This window comes from Anabrus simplex, chromosome 14 (assembly GCF_040414725.1).
Source record: "Anabrus simplex isolate iqAnaSimp1 chromosome 14, ASM4041472v1, whole genome shotgun sequence".
NCBI lineage: Eukaryota > Metazoa > Arthropoda > Insecta > Orthoptera > Tettigoniidae > Anabrus > Anabrus simplex.
The window spans coordinates 72,585,903-72,607,512 of NC_090278.1; the positions used below are offsets into that span (position 1 = coordinate 72,585,903).

Consider the following 21,610-nt stretch of genomic DNA (forward strand, 5'->3'; position numbering starts at 1 on the left):
TAACGCCGTACGCAAGATACGCCACAAATTCTATGGCCATATCTATTGAATGGACATCGACAGATTCACCAAAAGATTATTTAAAGTAATCAACCCACAGGAGGTCAAAATAAACTGGCTAGAAGAAACTAAGGCCGACCTCCAAGAAATTAATATCATGGGCGAAATCATAGAAGATCGTGGAGTTTTTAGCACAATAGTAGCCAAGCACAAATTCGTCGAGAAATCTAAAAAGAAAACTGGTAATAATAATTAATGTTATTTGCTTTACGTCCCACCAACTACCTTAACGGTCTTCGGAGACGCAGAGGTGCCGGAATTTAGTCCCGCAGGAGTTCTTTTATGTGCCAGTAAATCTACCGACACGAGGCTGTCGTATTTGAGCACCTTCAAATACCACCGGACTGAGCCAGGATCGAACCTGCCAAGTTGGAGTTAGAAGGCCAGCGCCTTAACCGTCTGAGCCACTCAGCCCGGCAAGAAAACTGGTAGGAAGTGATAAACTGAACGCAAAATGCAACATAGTGCACACGTGAAGAGATTTTGGGAGGACAAGAAGGCAAAAACAATCAAGCCAATAAACAAGTTCACACACCCTCCCTTGGGCCGATGATCTTCGATGTTAGGCCTCTTAAAACAACAAGCATCATCATCAAACACCCCCTCTGAATGGGTATAACAAAGAAAGAAGAAGAAACTAATAACCTCAATTACTGCGTTGCGGTTATTATGATAATATGCCATTTCTGCTGCCTGGTTTCCGTTTCACTCCACCAGATGGCAGAGAAACTGATCTCTGTTGAGCGATCTAAGACAGTTCTGAATTCAGAACTGTCTATCACCACAGATACTTGTCGAATTCGTACGACATCCAGTGTCGAATGGACTTCTGTCTGCTCTACAAAATTCTCATTACTGATGACGGGTTTGAACCCGCAACCGAGGAATTTCAAGGTTGACAATCCACAATACAACTAGTACTACTACCACTAACAGTGTGTGGCCTCCGAAGAGGCCTGAGAACCTTGAAGATGGAGTCCTAATTAAGATGAGTTCTACTACTCAAGACGACACACAAACCCCCAGTCCATGACCCAACTGGGAATCGAACCTATGACCCATCGGGCCAATGGTCAGCATAACAACCAGTTAGCCATGGAACTGAAATGCAATACTCTACCATTTCTCCATGATATTTCAAATACTGCGGCGTAGAAGCTGAAAAGTAAATCGCTTATATAGGAGGACCATGAATGCAAGATGTTCACAGTAGAGGTAAAGACTCCAAAATATAGCGCAGTTGATAGCCAAACTGCGAGCCGGAAAGAATAGCTGTAAAATAATAATAATAATAATAATAATAATAATAATAATAATAATAATAATAATAATAATAATATGTAAACTATACCACAGCGAATGATTACTGAACCGTAATATTCATTTATTTGGAAGCTGCCTAAAAGACATCTACCAGCCAAACGCTGCCGGACGCCTTGGCTGAACGGTCAGCGTAGTGGGCTTCGCGTCAAAGGACCCCTGGTTCGATTCCCAGCCGGATGGGATGTTTTAATATTAAACGGTTCATTTCTTGGCTCGGGGACTTGCGGTTGTGTTGTCCCCAAAATCCCTGCAACTCATATTCCATACATAATAACACGGCAGATGCCGACCACCAACGTCGGATGGTCTACCTTACAAGGGCAGCACCGGAAGATAACAACTTAATGTTATTTTATTTACGTCCTACTAACTACTTTTACGGTTTTCGGAGACGCCGAGGTGACGGAATTTAGTCCCGCAGGAGTTCTTTTACATGCCAGTAAAGCTACCGACACGAGGCTGACGTACCTGAGCACATTCAAATACCAGCGAACTGAGCCAGGATCGAACCTGCCTAGTTGGGTTCAGAAGAGCAGGGACTAAGCCGTCAGCCCGACCCACGAGATACAATCTACTTCTTCTTCGACAGCTTTTCCCACACCAGTGGGGTTGAGGGTGCGAACAGCGTCATACAATTGATTTGGCCCTGTTTTAAGGCTGGAGGCCCTTACTGACGCATGCAGGGATGTAATCTCTATGCGAGTTTCTGAGGTGGTTGGTAGTACGGTGTGTTGTCTGAATATGAAGAAGAGAGTGTTGGGACAGATACAAAAACCCAGTCCCCGGGCCAGAAATCAAAAGCGATTAAAATCACCGACCCGGCCAGGAATCGAATCCAAGACCGTCAGGACCGAAGAGCAGTATGCTGACCATTCAGCCAACGAGTCGGACGCCCAGAAGATAACAATAGCCACACAAAATTATTAATTATTACCTGCTAAAAGTGTGCAATGGTCTTTTACCCATCTTATGAGGTTGTTAATCCACGTGGATTAAGCCCAGTTTTACAAACCAAGCCCTCTGAACCGCAAAGACTAATCGGCCGAGGTGCTAGACAATAATTAATGGGAGATATAAAAATAAAAACGGAATTTAGCAAAACCTATCACAGCACTAAATTTTAAACTTTTACTTCCTCAAGACGAAACATGTTGCGGCTTGTTACCCTAATTTACGTTCTCCAGAGCTTCCACGAATGATAATGGAACAATTTTCTTCATAACTCGTGCACCTCGGTAATAGAGAAAACTCCCAGCTCCGCGGTCCTCTGACCATATACTCTTGACAAACTTGCAAGCTGATCGCGTGCGACACTCAACATGACAGTAAGCAAACCACACCTAATACACAATACACTTCCGTACCTATTACATTAAGTACCGAGATGTAAGTAACGTTGTAAAACAACGGCACAAACTGTTAGTAGTAGAACTATCTATACCATGATAAAACCAATGTCTTACACAACAACAACAACAACAAGTCACATACACAGCAGTAATACTGACCTCAAGCAGAAGCCGCCTTCCAACACAGTATAACAGCAGTATCTACACTCACACAAAATAATCGCCCACAACGTCAAACAGATAGTCTCTAGAATAAACATTTAAGAAACATACTCCTTCCAGCTAGAACTGATACTAAGAACAGCATATCAACCTACAAACCTCTCTAAAGAAAATATTTTTACTTGAAGCTAATTCCATATCACGAGGTTTATTTCCCGACAGAATACAACTGATGTGCACAGAGCGAATGTTTATGCTAAAACTCAGGTATATACGCATGCACTTTTTCAGGAAGAAAGTTTGAAATATACTCTAAAAATTGCGAAATATCCACAAAGAAGTGTTTTGTTTTAATAACAATGAAATGCACAATTTCGTCACCTAACTTGTATTAGTTATTAATCAAATCTGTCAAAAACACGATTATCCAGAAGGCGCTTTTAAAAGGTGACAAACTCGCTGAAATTCATTTTGTATTTCAATGCCCTCTAAAGCGAAGTGGCATACATTTGTGAATGTAAAAAAAAAGTAACCCGTTTTTATTCTTATTCATTAAGCAAGTTCAGAGAACAAATCATTTGGTTGTCTCAAATCTATGTACTGACCATATCGGAATACTAATTGGGGAACAGCGTACTCTAGGGACACCAGAATCATACCGGGCTTTGCCGTAATACTATTCGTCGCAAATCTACCATACTGGCATTAAAACCGAAAAATTGATCTTTTTGACGTATCGCGTTCTGCTTTCCTACCACATAACTGTAATGAATGATTTTATTCTTTCTATGTTTATTAAGTAACATTGTTTTATCTTACATTACTGTCATTAACACGGCCAGGATTTTGATGACCTAAAAATGTATAAAAACCATCTATTAAAAGACGGAAAAAATCCAGTAAATCCAGTAAAATGATCCGAACAGGGCGAGCTGGCCGTGCGGTTAGGGGCGCGCAGCTGTGAGCTTGCGTCTGAGAGATAGTGGGTTCGAACCCCACTGTCGGAAGCCCTGAAGATGGTTTTCCGTGGTTTCCTATTTTCACGCCAAGCAAATGCTCGGGCCGTACCTTAATTAAGGCCACGACCGCTTCCTTCCCAGTCCTCGCCCTTTCCTGTCCCATCGTCGCCGTAAGACCTGTGTCGGTGAGACGTAAAGTCAGTAGAAAAAAAAAAATCTGGGGTTTCGCCATGCCAAGAAAACAAGGTGAAATTCTTTACGTTTCACGAAGAACTTTGCTCCGCGTCACCAGAAGAAAATATCGACTGTTTATGACGAAGACTTCTCCAGTTGGTGATGTCTCTCCTGGAATGCCGACATATAAAGGAAGTAAGTGGTGAACAAAGTTTATTTAGTCCCTAGATTGACAAAGCGTTGTGAAGATTCCCAAAGTCTTCGTATACATCCTTACTTAAAACTGTGATAACATCTAATACCACAAGCGTAAATACTTCAAAATCTTCGATCATGTAAGAAAATGATTCAAAAGATATAAAATAGTCTAATAAATTTCATAAGATGCCAAATATTGACGTATAAATTTTAGAAATGACCTAGAAGTACAAAATGGCAAAACCTGATAAAAAAAATGATCAGGATTTCTGTACAAGTTAGCAATGTCTGTTTTGAACCAATTGAAAGATAACATGTCATCAAAATCCTAACGCTGATCATTAATATAGTATCAACCCACCAACCATTTCACGATAACTTTAACAATAAGTTTTTGTACAATAAACAACCAAACATCTCTCTACATCTTCTGGCAGAAAACGTTTCCTTTCGTCACAGAAACGTACGTCACATAGTCACAAGGCAGTACCGCAAAGATGATGCGCTATTTGAAGAATAAGAATTCAATTGTTTTTCAGATGTATCATATATCAAGCTATTGATACCCCGTAGAAACGTTAGTCCTGGATTCCTGGCTTAAATCTTTCAAATTTTGTGACGAAAGATTGTCACAACCGCCAAAAAAAGAAAGTATTTAAAAAAAGGAAGGCTGCCTGCCCATCACGAAAATAAGATTGCTCTCTTCCGCAAAAATATTGCAATACAACAGAAACTCGGACGTTTATTATTCTCACTGATTTAAGGATGGAAAAGGAAGTTTTATAATCGGCGGAGAAAAACTAATATATGAATCAATATGCACGAATCAGTGAAATAGGAGTTAAACCTAGAATACGGCAATTATATGCACTACAAAACTTCCCCAATTGATTCCTTATATCAAGAAACAAATATCTCTCTTCTAAGCAAACGGTTAACTATCATGGAATAAAAATGCTGGAATGCACAAATCCGCCCTCTATTGATGTGTGAAGAGGCTTATTACCTTATTTGATATTTCGTACTGTAACGGTTAGGGCTGTTAGCTGTCGTCCTCCTCGGGGGCCCGGGTAAGATTCCCGGTACTGCCAGAAATTTAAGGTCGGCAGGACCGGTATGTGATTAATCAGGTACGTGCAGGTCACTTCTATTGGGAGTGTGCCTGAAAAGTGCATAAGTTCACTTTGTCTGGTCCCATGTTTGATTAGGACAATGGCCTTTGATCCAAGGTGTCCTGGATAAGATTAGTGGTCAGGTCGACTATTTTAACTGCCATTGGTTAATGTCTCTGTCTCGGGGGCTGGGTTTTTATGTCGTTTTCAACATTACAATTCTTTTGACGTAGGGCTCCAAGTTCACAGACAAGCAGGTCGCCTTCAGGGGTCAACTCAAAAGACCAGTACTATGCCACACGCCATATTATTATTATTATTATTTGCCTACGAGTTCGCCAACGCCGTTGATCTCCCTCAAAAATTGTTCTCCCATCTTCTTCCAATCAGAACAATGTACCTCACTATTTTGATATTGCTTCTCAAACACCATAGAGTATCAGAATGTAACATTTCAGCCTTTAAAAGAAGTCAATGAACAAAAAGAGTTATCTTGCCTCTCCAAAAGCAAGAAAATGACAGTACAGTCCATGCTTGGGGTCACACACACACACACACACACACACACACGCTGAACTCACCAGACGTACTCCACGTGGGGTCTCTCCACATCTGGTGTTCGTTTAAATTTAAAATGCCTTTCGTGTCGTCCTTCTGTTCTTCGACGCCCCATAACTTCTTGGCCGAGGGCGCTATCTGCAACACAAGAGACATACACAAGTTCCGTTAGTCACAGTAACCAAACGACTGCACAGTACGTGCCTGGTTAGGATGAAAAGAACCGGTCTGCTGGAACAAGTCTAGGGGAGTGCGCGAAAGATTAGGTTTCAGTAAGGGTTAGGAGAAAGAGGGCGAAACAACTCTCAGTCAATTGATCCAAGAGCATCAATCAGCAAGCTATCGAGCAAGTAAAATCTCACAAAACACGTGGCACTCATAACAGCAAAACACACATCATAACAATACATCAAAGGCAACAGAACACAAAATAATGGAGAGGTCCGTAGTGACATACAATGTATTTTTTTACACAAGAAATGTGCATTTACTTAAATCCCTGGAATATTTTGTAAATAATACATGATAAACATTTACAAATTCAAAAATAAATCACCACGTATCATAAATCGTGTAACAATCACATTTTAATTAGAGAAACGCTACTTCTAAATACACAGGAGTTAATATCATGTCGTAAGATCCATCGGAGTATGAATAATATGAGTCTGCTCTCAAATTCCATAAGATCATGTCGTAAGATCCGTCGGAGTATCTATTATATTTATGAATCTGATCCCCAATTCCTCGGTATGTGCATCACCTACATTCAAACAAAAACAATGTTCTATAAATCAGCCACAAGGAACGCGACATATTCCAAACAATCAATTCCGTAATCCACAATCTTTTTTCAGGAATGACATTTTACAATGGGATATTTGATAAAATGCACTTATCGAAAAACAGGGCTGTCCCGGGAAATCAGATGAATGGGAACCCTAAAAAGGTAGGGGGACCAAATTTCGTCCACGTACCTAATTTCGTCCCCCTAGGGACTTCCAGTAGGGATGGGGACGGAGCGAGTAGAACTGGAGAGTAACTCGGTTCTTCAGGTTTTCGTGACGTCACAGCGGAGCACCGATTCAACTCGATTACTCCGTATAGCGCTGCGGGTATTTCAGTAAACTTTCCAGCCAGGCTAGACTCGCAACACCACGGTGCTGTTGTTCAGACTCCAGATTGAGACGTCTGTTCTATTAGTGTTTCCTTATACTACATATGTCTTTGTTTAAAGTTGTTGCGCTATATTTTCTACCGATATTTGTAATAAGAAAGAAGCCATGACAGTCCTCCCAAGCATGGCAGTATTTTACTAGCAGTCCCGGTAGAAAATCCGCTACTTCTAAAATTTGCAATCAAATCTATTGTACAGGTGGAGGAACGTCAAATTTATGGAATCACATAAAACGGGCGTATCGTAAGGACATGGTACAAATAGTTGCACATCGTGAAAGTAATTCCATTCCTACGTATGGATGAGACAGTGCAGGAAAAAAAATAAGTTGCATAGGAGTTTGGCTACTTTTGTATGCGAAGACAAGCAGTCACTGAGGGTTGTAGGGGATAGACCTGTAGCTTAGATCCTTTCCAACAGAGCAAAAGAGAACTAGGCCACAATAGCTCAATTGGTAGAGCTACCAACGCGAACTCAGGAGGTTGTGTGTTCGGATCCCACTGGTGTCCGGTTGGCAATTTATTTTTATGTACTTAACATCTCTTCGACACGCACTAGATGTATGCAACACGACCTAATAGGTTGAAAGTCGATTTCGATTACAATGCGGTCGTGAAATTTCAATATTCATTGACCCTTAAGTGAACTTGCTCTTGCTTACCTTAGCGTACCTGCTACATCTGTGCCCGCATTGGAGGTGTTTTGCATGTGCTGGACAAATTCGTTCAGACCGAAGGTCGTCGCTTTCTGCAAAACGAGCTGAAACTCTGATATTTCTGAATGGAAATTCCTCCTATATAACACCTGTTCCATGCAATACAGAACACTAACGGTACTTTCCATACTGTCTGTGTACAACGTATTGTGTCTGGATTTTAATGCTTGTCACAAGATGAAGAATTGAGTTCATTTGTATACTTATTTCCATTACTGATGTTATCTTAACAGATTTTTCATTTAACTCTTTACCACATAGTTATAAATGAAATGTTTGACATTATATGAGTTTAGGCACATTTCAAAGCACTAGATTTCGTTTCGTCAATTGTCACATTATGGAATACGGTACGTTTATCCATATGCATTTATAATTATTGTATTTATTTATTCATTTGTATGTTTATTTCTTTATTTATGTCTACTTGATATGCCTCATATTAAGCACAGGGTTGTAATTACACTGTTTGTTACGTTATGTGTTAAATTTATATTACATTATAAAAATTGTGCAAATAACCAATAACAGATAGTACGGAGCATTGTACCACTCATATAATTGATAATCTTCTTTATGAATGTAAACTGTAGCTTAGAAGGTCATATAAATTTTAAATTTACCGCTGTAAAGTTGTACTCGGTTTAACCGAGTAATGACGTCACAGTACTTGCTCCGAACCGAACCGCTCCGACCCCACCACTAACTTCCAGTTTGCACGGTTGGTGCCTAATTTACCCTCAGGACGCTGTTTTGTTGTGAGAGTTCGTTGTGCGGACAACGTTTAGTTTCGTGTACAGAGAGGATTCATTTTTCACGCTGAGGTGTGTTCGTGCAGCATTCAAATTAAAGAGCCTGTTATTCCTAGAGTGAGCACTGATATGTACTCGAAATACAGAACTGCATTTTCAGTCGTGTAGTTTACTTCCAGGCGTGTAATAGCTCAGTGAGGTGGTTGGCGTGAGTCACTGCAGCGGCCATTACAAAAGATGAGTGAATATTCGTAAATTCGTCCCCATTTATTTTATTTGTTAATTATAGACGTTATCATTTTTAGGTGGCAAAATGCAAGCAGTGGGATAAGGAGGCTATGAAAAAAGTTATTAAGGCCGCGAGAGACAAGATAATGCGTAACAAGCGTGCAAGTAAAGCGTATAAAATCCAATGAGCAACGCTGAAAAACTATGCTAGAAATAATACTAGAAAACATTTTTCATAAATGGCCTTAAAGTAACTAATTATAGGGAAAGTGATTGGTAAGGTTAGAAAAAAAATACATTAACTTGCCAGTAGGTGGATAGTATATTCAATAAAACACACACACACACACACACACACACGCACACCAATTTCTGGCCTTGTCAAAAAAATTTCTGATTTTCTACAAGTACAAATCTGTTAAGGGGAAGAAATATGGCCTCCTACCTTAACAGTGTCACAACGATTGGTATATTATCATATTATTAAACAATGCCACTTCTGATCCCAGTGTGAGACCGCACTGCTGTCTGAGAACCTTCGACGAGCATGGCCAGTCTTAAGAACTTGTGGACCGGGCAAGTTGGCCGTGCGGTTAAGAGCGCGCGGCTGTGAAACTTGCATCCGGGAGATAGTGGGTTCGAATCCCACTGTCAGCAGCACTGAAGATGGTTTTCCGTGGTTTCCCATTGTCACATCTTAATTAAGGCCACGGCCGCTTCCTTCCAACTCCTAGGCCTTTCCTATCCCATCGTCGCCATAAAACCTATCTGTGTCGGTGCGACGTAAAACTAGCAAAATATATATATCAATACGTACCTGTACTGTAACACACAAGTAAGGGGTAGGAGTGTCACCTGTCTAACATGAACTACACTGACTGCGCGTCGTAATGAGGATGAAATGATGATGAAGAGGACACATACAACAAGCACCCCTGTCAGCGAAATTAACCAATATAGTTAAAAATCAGGACCCTGCGGGGTATCGAACCTCCGAGACCCCTGAGACCAAAGGACAGCACGCTAAGCATATAGCCATGGAACCGGACTTTTATAAATTTTATTTTCACTTCCTTGGATAGGTTTTTAATAGTTCAATATCACTCTGACCTGGGCAATTCCGTCTTCTGCATCAGTTGTGCTTCGGTCCCCAGCAGAAATTTTCCACACTAGACTCGTAAAACTTTCAACCAAATCTAATCATATCAACACGTATGTGCTAAACCGTATGTTCAAATTGATGAACCCAGCAGTAGCGTACATTTCATAGTTGAGTTCTACATATGACCGACAGATAATCATTTTATAGCGAAGAAATCCCTTTCACTTCATTTCCAATCCGCTTTAAATTATCGACTGGAAAAAAGCGTGTAATAGCGAATAATGACGCATCGTTGATGGAGCTTACAATCAGTCGGCTGACTGGCACCGCAGACAAAACGATAATGCAATGAACATGTTCCGTACATAACCTACTCAATAGAAACCAGAATCATGCCTCTACAACGAGGGGGAAGGGGTAATCCTCTGTCGCACGTGTAAGTCGACTCTTGCTACAAGGTATGTGTGTATGTATGTAATTATAAATGCAGAAAACTAGGTCTTCCGATAAACACTGTAAAATATTTTTCTCTAATAGCCCCTAACTTGTCTCTTCTGCATAATATTGCAAATGTCCGTGTATCTTTCAAATTATTAAACCTTTTTACGGTTTTCACTCTTCACACTCTCGTTGATATCTACGACTGATATTAATAATAATAATAATAATAATAATAATAATAATAATAATAATATTTTGCTTTACGTCCCACTAACTACTTTCACGGTTTTCGGAGACGCCGTGGTGCAGGAATTTAGTCTCGCAGGGGTTCTTTTACGTGCCAATAAATCTACCGACACAAAGCTGACGTATCTGAGCACCTTCAAATACCACCGGAATAAGCCAGGATCAAACCTGCCAATTTGGGGTCAGAAGGCCAGCGCCTCAACCGTCTGAGCCATTCAGGCCGGCATATTGCTGATTACATTCTACCTCGTTTTAAAGGGAAAAATCGAAGGACAGCGAGGAATAGGCAGAAAAACGTCATGCCTCAAGAACATTCAGGATTGGCCTGGAATAAGAACCGTCGCTCAACTCTACCGTGTTGCTGAAGATCGAAGAACACTGCCCATACTGATCGCCAACGTCCGGGAGACTGGGCAAGGTACAGAAGAAGAAGAAGAAGAAGAAGAAGAAGAAGAAGAAGAAGAAGAAGAAGAAGACTTTACTGTTTGTGTTTTCTTTTCTTTTCCTTTGGTAAGCTTATTCCAGTGGCAGCAGTGAATTTAGGGAAGCAATTTATATCTGTAGAGCGTTCCAACCTTAAATTGCAGTACAGCAGTAATGGGATAATTCCGTCTCTTTCCTTCTCCCATGATTTGCGGCTAGCGATGTTCTACTCTAGTGCAGCGGGTTTGCCAAATATCCGTAAATCAGAATGTTATCGGTTAAAATGGGTGAATATCGTGTTATGTACAGAATTTCAAGGCAAATTTGATACCGTTAACAAAAAAAAATGTAAAAAAAATATAATTCACTGTGAAAATGGTAATAAAATGGAAATTTTCGCCAAATGCAAAATCTTCATTGCATAGAACTTATCATGTCATAACTCCTATTTTATATTCATTATTTTCCTAATTTTTTACGGCTGATAAAGAAATATTTCAGCTCGATGTAAGTAAGTTTACTTTCTAAATTTAAATGATAACAAAATGCATTATATGCGTTTATTTTTAGTCATGTTTAGGGAATTTTATGTGCAGACACGAAAAAGTCAGTCGCTGGCCAGCGTCTTCAGATATGGAAGTTATTTTTAAAACAATCCCAAAGTTCTTATCTTGCTTAGTTCTTAATTTGTGACAGGAAGAATATCTCCTTGAATTTTGGTTTCGCGCGTGACTCAGCTGGCTGGCTGAAGTACCGGTAGTGATCTCCCAAACATGCATTTTTAACATTTTAACAGTCGCATGCAGTGCATTGCTCATTTCGTCAGCAGTATGTATAATAGTGATTAAATACATATCAGTGACATATGTACAATTCTTGAGGGAAAGTGTATTTCGTTTGTGTGGTTCGTGAGTTCGTGCTCGTGCTCCTGCAGAAGGATCATGGCGTGGTTAAAGCAAAGCAAACGGTCTTCGGATATGGAAGTTACTTTTAAATCATACCTCAACTCCTTATCCCGTTATCTTAATTTATGACAAGGAGAACGTCTCGTTTGTTTACGTTTCACGAGTGACTCGGCTGGCTGAGCTTTTAAATACACTGACAGCCGTGTGCAGTGGTGTTCATTTAATCAGTATTATTAGATTGATTAAATAAAGATGAGTGATATACAGTATATAACCATTTAGCCATGGAGCCGGACAATATCAGTGATAAATGTATACTGTAGTTCTTGAGGGCAAGTGGATTGTGTTTATTGTGTTTGTGAAGTCTGTGTAGTCGTCAGTTCGTGCTCGTGTTCGTGCGGGGGTTCTTAGTTCGAAGAAAAAACGCAGGATGTACAATGGATCGTCAAATTAAAAATAAACGTTCCGTATGTAAACTCAGGGGAAAAGAACGCAATATTATTGTACCGGGCGGTACACCTCCACGCCGCTAATTCAAACCTTGCGCCAGTTGAAACTCCTCTGCTGGAGGAAGTCTGAACTTTATCTACTGTGTTAATTTTCAAGTTTATCAGAAGATGTCACTACTTGGAAATTTTGAAGTTTCTGAACTGGGTCGTTTTCGATGTATTTTTGTTTTGCTTGTAGTAAGAAGTGTGAACGTTCTCTTCTAGAGGACACTACGGAAGAACTACAATTGTGCACCCTGGTGCGAAGTGAAAGAACTATGTTCTTGGAGAAAATTTGAATTCATAAGTTTGTTCTTTGTTAAATTTCTTGCAGTCATGGTTTAAGTTGGCAATATTAACCCTTTCTTTCCCCTTGTTTTGAATTTAGCCAATCCCGAATTTCTCGAATTAATTTTCCACCAATTATGTGTTTCTTCTTCATCTTGTGTAGGGGTTTTCTTGGTTAACCAATAAAATTCTTGTGGGAGGGTGTTCTCATTCCTGAAACGCCTCGAACTTTCCGCGAGAGTATATAAACTGCTGATTTTAGGGTCTCTGCGCCACTTCAGTAACATCTTTCAGTGTGTAAAGTACGTAGCAGGGGGCGGGAAGCGCCTCTTTCTTCGGGCAGCAGTACGTCCACAAGGTAATGGCCGTTTAATAACTTTTTTTTTTTTTTTTGCTAGTTCAGCAGTTTAACTCTCGGGGCAGGTCCGAAGCCCTTTACCATGTAACTTCCCTTAAAATGTAAAAACACTTGGTATCTATTCTATCTTTTTAATCTACAAATCGGGATAGAGAGTGCTTAACCCTCTCGAGCTCCCACTCATATTGCATTGAGGTGAACTTATTTTCACAACCTTTCTTCCTTAACGTAATGTAAATTGTTCCTTCTATAAGTCACCTCTTTAGTATGGGATTAGCCCTTGCATTAGCGGCCTAGAGCCAGATTAGGTTTTAAACAAAATGTATTAGGAGTGCAAGATCGCCTCCTCTCAAATTATTATTTTAGAGGCCAGTTAATTAACCTGTTTCTTTACTTAATAAGCCTCAGTAGGTTGGGTATTTTTACCCCTGTGTATAGGTCCTTGGAGGACAGCTTGAACGTGGAGTTTGGTGTGGCCTTTGATAGGCTTAAATTTTGAGAGCACGTTGCTCTTTCTTGAAAATTGTGTTTTCTGCGCGCCTCGAGGAGGCTTTACTGTGTAATTGGGAGCAAGTGCTCCTGGGCATGATTGGGGTCTTCTGCCCCTTTGTTGACTTGTGTATATCGTAAGGTTGGGCTTATAGCTCAAGAATTGGGTGTCTGGCTCTCGAAGCCCAAATCCTGTAATCACTGTTATTGTACCTTTTTCGAATTGTGTTTCGGCTACTGTGTACCTGTTCAATTTGTTATTTCTTATTCTTGATTTTGAAAAGAAAATATAACCTTGTTAAATTTTACCTTAACTTTAATTTCGTAGTTTGAGACCCGTTCACCCCCGCACCTTGTCACCTCTGCTGTTCCACAGATACCTCAGAACAATTATAATGAGTGTCCTGGATTGAATATGAGCAGCGCAGTCAGTGAAACAGCTAAAGCTACAGGTTGTTCCGAAAGAACAATCTATGCTATAAGGAACACACACATGGTCCTTTACGTACTCCCGCAAAAAAAAGAAGAAAAGGAAGAGAAGAACGGCAGAAAAAAGCAAGGAAAATTAAATATGATGAAATTATGCGAAGTGGAGTGCGTCGGGTGGTTCACTAACATACCACCAACATTGAACGTGATTTTGAGTCGGGTAAATGGAGAAGATTCTTTGCCACGATTTTCCAAAACTGTCGTATCGCTCCTTACATGATATAGGCTTCCGTTATTTAAGACGGGGTAATAAAGCAGCCTTCACTGAAACCGATAGAAATTATTAATTGGAGGCACAGATATCTCAGGGAGATAAAACGTTTAAGGGCACAAAATAAAGCTATAATTTACACAGATGAATCGTGGGTAAATATTGGTCAGACAGTGACAAAAGAATGGAAGTTAAAAGTGCACGCCAGGCGCCATTGAAGGGGTGAGTTCGGGACTAAGGCCACCGAAAAGCCGAGGACTGTGATTTGTCTTAGTCCACGCGGGTAATGAACATGGCTTTGTTCCAAATGCTGAACTAACATTTTAATGTCGTAAAACATAAGACAATCGGGCAAATGACGTGAAATAAGTAAAGAAAAATGAAAGACATTTGTGGAAAGCAAACAAATTACAGGACGATGTCGACGATGAAAAGTATTTAATACGACGTTCTTCATCGTCCGGATCATCCTGAAGTTCACCTCCCGAACACGGTTCATCAAAAGCGGGAACATCAGGCCTTGCAGAAATGACAGAAAGTGTACGTCCAATGTCTGAGGGCAACGCCAGTGATTAAGGTATGTTGTATTTATTTTACCATCCTACAAATATTAATTTATGAATGAATGAACTTAAAATTACAAAATTAGAAACCAAACATGTGGAACTGTGTCTGCCTGTTTGAGTCACACTCGAGCGTGATCTTCACGAGTCGATTTCGCAACAGCGCGGTCCACCTACGCTGCACTGCAATTTAAGGTTGGAACGCTCTAAAAATGTGTGTGTTGAACCCTAAGCTGGGTTCGATCCTCAACAGTACCCGCCATCCAGTCATAAATGGCATAGGCGTCCCTGAAACGGCACGGAAATAAAGCGTGTTTCCTCACTGAACCAGCAGTTGCTACCCTATATCGGTATATACATGCATGAAATACATGACAACCATTGAAAAACATGCATCAACCGAGCGACATTTCCATACCGTTCGTAACAGAAATGGCCGCATGAGGAATGGTATTAATAACAACGCTCATACCTTATTAACTTTCGTACTGTTGCAGCCGAGGATAAGACAGATCAATGAAAGTAACAAATTATTGTTCTAGCTCATACAAGAAATGATGGTTTTTTTTTTATCTTATGCTTTACGTCGCACCGACACAGATAGGTCTTACGACAACGATGGGACAGGAAAGGCCTAGGAATGGGAAAAGGCCGTGGCCTTAATTAAGGTACGGCTCCAGAATTGGCCTGGTGTGAAAATGAGAAAACACAGAAAACCAGCTTCAGGGCTGCCGACAGTGGGATTCCAACCCACTATCTCATGGATGCGAGCTCACAGCCGCACGCGACAGACCACTTAAAATAGGTCTCGCCAGCAAGTGCATAGGATCATACACTAAGGAGGTAAAATATCCACAAGTTGAATAAACAAGAATACGGAAAAACACAGAATAATCCTCTTAAAAGAACGCAAGCAACACGAATTACAGGACGATGTCGACGATGAAAAGTTTTTAATACGACTTTCTTCATCGTCCGGATCATCCTCAAGTTCATCTCCCGAACAAGGTTGGGACAACACTGTTCTGTTCATTCACGCAACAAGCTTTTGACACCCTGCTCAACAGTTTCGAGCATATTATCGGCATCAATTCCGCATCATAACTGTCTGGTGCATTAATAATTGACGAGTGGATTGCAAGGGCAAAACCCATCAAATATAACTTGTGATAGTACATGTATCACACCCCCGAATTATATGTAGAAGTTAGAGATATTATTGTCAGTATTCGATTTATTATTATTATTATTATTATTATCATTATTATCATCTGTATTTCATTTGTATATTTTGTCATTTATATTTGTAAGCTGGGAGATATCCACATATGTAGGTATGAGTAATTAGTTTTGCACGAGTGGGAAAACATTGCTATATTGGACTCTGGTAATTTGGATGGCACATGCGGGCATCCCAGTGTCTGATGAGTTGTGTTTGTTGATGTCATTCTACTAGGAAAGTTCTATGAGTCATGTGATATACCCCAGCGTTTGTTTATTTCTTGGGACCAAGTATGGGTTCAGGGCATGGTCTTGACGAGAGCATCACTCATGATTGGCAGGCAAGGGTCAATCCAGACGTATTATCTGAGAGGAAGGGGAATGCTGATGTCTATGAAGGTTGATCAAACGGCGGGAACCAGAGAATCACTGTATGAGGGAACCACAACTGACACACTGTACGGGAAGGAAGTGGTGCTGATACACGGTACTGGAGTGACACGGCTGCAATGGACTGGACTTCAAACGTGCGTTGAGCGTAGTCTTGTTATGTTCGTGGAAAGTGACAGATTGTGGAGTGCTTGCGCATTAAGTATTGTAGCACTTGTGACGGCCTGGCATTATATGTTGGTGAAAGCTATCTCAGACTTTCCATAATTTATGTTCAGGATCGATAAGCGTATGTTACTTAAATGTATATATCTTTACAACAAGTGTTAAAGTCTGTGAACACAGTGTTACGAGGTACAGTATATGTGTGATGTTAGAAGTGCTGATTATAAGAATTGGCAAGTAGTATTGATACAGAGACAGTGAAGGGTATTTATCTACATATATGTACATTGTTCATCGGACTATCTACAAATGGTAGTTAGTTCTCGCTTTCGTTTTCCCACTGTTTTCATTGTTGTTGTTGTTGTTGTAAATATGGAGTCGTCCAGCAATATTTTATGTGTGTATTATATGTACTGTATAATTTTGTGTGTTGATGAGGTGCTCATGCACGGATTTTATTAAGAATATAGTTGGCTATTTTAGAATCAGTGGAGTTATTGATGAACCTAGGTGCAGTTCCTACCTATTTAGTCGTTTTTAGGTTAGGTAAGGCCTGCAGCAGATGTACCAGTACGCAGCATTATGTACACGTACTGGGATATAAAGTTTATCATGCTCTATCAAAATTCGAGGGATCCATTCTGGTGAACTCTGGCGCCCATACTACGGACATTTCGATTAACTATTTTTATTAATGTTATTTATTTACATATATATATATAATTCATGATTTTATTTATCAGTAATCATCAAATTGTTACAAACTAAGCCATTCAACATTTCTGAGAAGGCTGATAGATTTCCACCGGCTTATTTTTCCCACCTCTATTCCCGATGGTGAACGCAACCCATTTTAGACTCTTTCCGCTGCGTGAAGTAATGATGTTATTTAGTGGGCAACACAACACGAAGCCGGAATAGAACATCAGTAGAAAACTCTCCGCAGAGGCGAATGGCGGAGTAAGATCCTCTTCCCCACGCAAGGCAGCACTACGGTAAATTATCAATCCACACTAAACCAAAATTACTATTCTATACTTATCGCTCCCACAGTAGGTATGTTTACTTCCGATCCATTTCAGCAATTAAGGTACGAGTAAAGGATCTGATAAGCACTCGAACTTGACAGCACCTAGGTACAGTCAGTGGTTTGCCACTTGCTCGATTTTTATAAGGCAACGCTGCAAGTTTAACATTGTATACCTACTTCTATCGATCTTAAGGATACACCTCAGTCAGAATTTTGCCACGCTTTTGTACATCTGCGGAAAATAGCTCCAGTCTGTACAATAAACTGTATGCTCATAGTCAATTTCTGTAGATTCCGTCGACTTTAAATAGGACAGAAAACATAATCGGGATTGTAAATTCATTCTTCACTGATCTAATGTAGAAAAAAAAACACGCGTGTAGTTTTGCATCACTTTCGATATCGTGATGATAGCGACATGACTTCCAGTTTGACTAGAAATCCGAATCATGGGAAGAGGACTTATTTAAAAAATGTACCAAAAACGAAACTAAATAAACGAAAGATACCCAAGATCAAAACGGGTCTGTTAAGTGTCCTACATAGACCACTATGTTCTGGGTATCCTCTTACCTATAATCAGAAAATGTTACAATGTAGATATCAATTCCCTCTGAGGGACAATGGTGGAGAGTCTCCTTACGGATTCAAAACAGGCAGACGTAGTCGGATGTTTTGAAGCACCTAAAGAAAGTCCATTAAACACTCCCTGCCGTACAACGTCAGAGTGTAAAAGATCTCTGAATGTATATATCGCGTTTACCGGAAACAATTAATTAAAACTCTGCCATATATAGAACAATAGAGATCCATTTCTCTCCCACCAAACCGAGTAAAACGTTACGCCTAAATGGCGTCAAATCAAAATGCTTGTACAAAATGGCTGTATTATTATTATTATTATTAATATTATTATTATTATTATTATTATTATTATTCGTCCTCCACGTTGCTCTACTCTGGAAAATTTCCTCATGCTTTTATGAATGCTGTCCATCCATCACCTTCTGCAATGTGAACTCCATTTCCCTGGCGGAAGATCAATCATTTTATTCCCACCTAATCTTTATTTCTTCCCTTAAAAAGCGACCATGCCATTTCAACCCAGCTTCTCTGACTTTCTCAGAAATTGTAATGTGTAGCCCAACGATAAATAAAACTCAAACCTGTACGACGTTAAGTGTTTTCCTAATCACGTCATTTTTCACTTTGCACATCCTTGTATGCCCACTTGTCCACTTTAGCATACGCATTTCTACCCATCTCCTGTTATCTGCCAAGTTTCTGTCTCATATATCATTGCTAGTATGACCACTGTCTTGTGCACCTTCCCTTTTAATTTTTCTGATATCTACTTGTCGACAAGTACATTCAACGTCTTTCTCCAGTTAAACCATCCCGACCTCAATATTATTATTATTATTATTATTATTATTATTATTATTATTATTTTTAATAATAATAATAATAATAATAATAATAATAATAATAATAATCGTATGGCCTCAGCTACCGTGTGCAGACATTTCAATTTGACGCCATCTGGCTGTCTGCTCGTCAATTTCGACGTTCCGTTTTACTCTAGGCCCCCACTAGATGGCAGACCGAGTAAACCGAAACTCTCTTGGGCGTCTATGGCTGAGATTTAATGAATTTTGTCGGGTAAACACCAAATGTGTCACCAGAGATCTTTTACATGCCGACATCGTACGACATGGAGTGTCGAATGGACTTTTTTCCGCCCTTCAAAAATCCGACTACCTCTGCCGGGTTTGAACCCGCTATCTTGGGATCCGGAGGCCGACACTCTACCGCTGTTTCACAGAGGCAGCTATTATTATTATTATTATTATTATTATTATTATTATTATTATTATTATTATTATTATTATTATTATATACAGGCTCCACAGAAATTGACTGCATTATGATCTCTAACGGAAAACAATATGACGTTTTTTCTTTTCATTATTATTGTTTTCATTTCGCATCGTCCCGGGGCTTACGATAAGAAACGTATACGCCATTTTCCGAATGCAAATAATCTTGATCTCTTCTCTTAAAGCGACCGTACCATTTGAGCCCAGCTTCGCTGACTTCCTCAGAAATTGTGTTGTAGCCATACGATAAATAATAAAAATAAATAAATCTCAGAAACTTCTACCATGTTACGTATTTTCCTAATCGCATCTTGCTACACGAACCAACCAACCGAATAGCCAACTCATCATCATAATCATCGCTGTAGCCACATATGTCGACCTTCTGCTAGCCTCTTCACTTTTTTATATAAATTAATCGCCAGTTCACTAAAGGAGTTCCTAATGTATGACATCCATGGTCGACCCCTGGGTTCCTTTGCCTGTACTTTACCTTCAATGTTAGTTTGGAGAAGAGAGTCATGTCTCAGTACGTGTCCAAGGAACTTAGTTTTCATCTTCTTCACCGTATTTAATAAACAGAGCCAACTCATTCGGTAAAAATGCTCTAAAGTATGACTTTATAGCCATATTGATAACTACTATGCCGTTACACATGTCAGGTAAGGAGAAAATTATTTCTTCACAAGAATACTCAGCAACATGTGCGTCCTCTTCCTCCGCTGATAGAACTATTAATTAGGGAGAGACCAGCACTCAGCTCATTAGCTTGAGAGCATCCTGTACTTCATGACTGACAGCGCACACTGATTAGGTATCGCATGCGACAACAGGTAAGCTCGCCCCGCCCCTTGCAGCCGGAAAAGACACCAGCATGCTACAATGAGATAAATACAGGACAACCCCAGCCATGAGCGGAAGGTAGCAGACATCCCGAGTAATCGTCGGACTTCCAAATAGCCCTGTTGGCGAAATCTAAGATGACAGTTCATTTGCTGAGAAAATGCGCTCAAGTTTCGTCATCACTTTCAAAATCATTCTACGCAGCAGGTATTAAAGGCGATACGCATGCCACCGTTGCACATTAGGTCAGTTTTGGCAATATCAAATGCCACTATAACGCACGCGTACAAGTCCAGGGAAGATGACGCAACAGCAGCAGGTTCAGCGAGTAGATAGAAAGTTCAGCAGGCGGAACACATGGCCATATACGAATGTACCACATACAAACATAATCATAGGGTACAACTGCAGTGAAAGAGGATCCCGCCGGCATCTCTGAGACACCAGTTCGAGAAAGAAGTAATTTCAAAAGCTGGGTACACGGGATAAAGGATCTTCCCGAAAGAGTGACAAGTTGACCTGCTAAATGCAACATAGAGGCGCCCGACAGTTCCTCTCCGGTCCTCAGGATCCAGAAAATCACGACTGAAGGCCACGTGCAATCTGCCGCTCGATGCTTCCTCTCGGGTCCTCCGGACCCATAAAACCATTATTTAAGGTCCCAAGACGAACGGTTTTCGAGATGCGAAGCTCGCTGAAGGCAGCATCGCGCCACGCGGTACTGAATGAGTCATTTCCGAGCACACCGGCAGAAAAGACTTGGTAAACGACTGATACAGAATCTGCCACCTGCGTCACAGCCCTAAATATCATAGGCGATTGATTGAATGATAGATAGATAAGGAGCTCGACTGCCCGCCTGCGGCCTTTCGCTTGCGGCACGGATGGACAATGCAGGTATCTGTACTGCAACTAGTTGGCCCAAGAATGTGATCCACTGAGAAGCCTTATAATACTTCTACTATTGTTACTGATCAATTGCACCGAACAGCAGCCAGTTAGCTACAAATTCATAATAGAGAAACACTAAGCTACTGATATATTAACTTATCTATCTGAACTCTACTTTCGTATACATTCCGACCACACTGACCATTAGAGGATTTAAAATTTAGAAGGGCGACGAAGGGCTTTAAAAACAAATCAGTTTATATAGTCTGTTTTTCTTAATGTTGGCTTTGACGTTGCCATAGTAACGTTTGCATGTATTGGAATATTGTACTCTTATCAGTAGCAAGGAAACGTTTCACACATGATCAGTGGAGTTGACTCGGTTAACATCAAGCATTAATAATAAGTTCATTATGCAAT

The 21,610-nt window shown here is 40.3% G+C and overlaps 1 protein-coding gene across 2 annotated transcripts in view; it reads right to left on the minus strand.

The window, feature by feature from the left end:
* The window catches only part of pum (pumilio), a 978,781-nt gene that overhangs the window by 579,668 nt on the left and 377,503 nt on the right, over positions 1 to 21,610 (minus strand). For both annotated transcript variants that reach the window (XM_067158497.2, XM_067158496.2), the window contains exon 5: positions 5,919 to 6,033. In XM_067158497.2, coding sequence (XP_067014598.1) covers positions 5,919 to 6,033 — 115 coding nt within the window. The remainder of the gene's footprint in view (positions 1 to 5,918; positions 6,034 to 21,610) is intronic.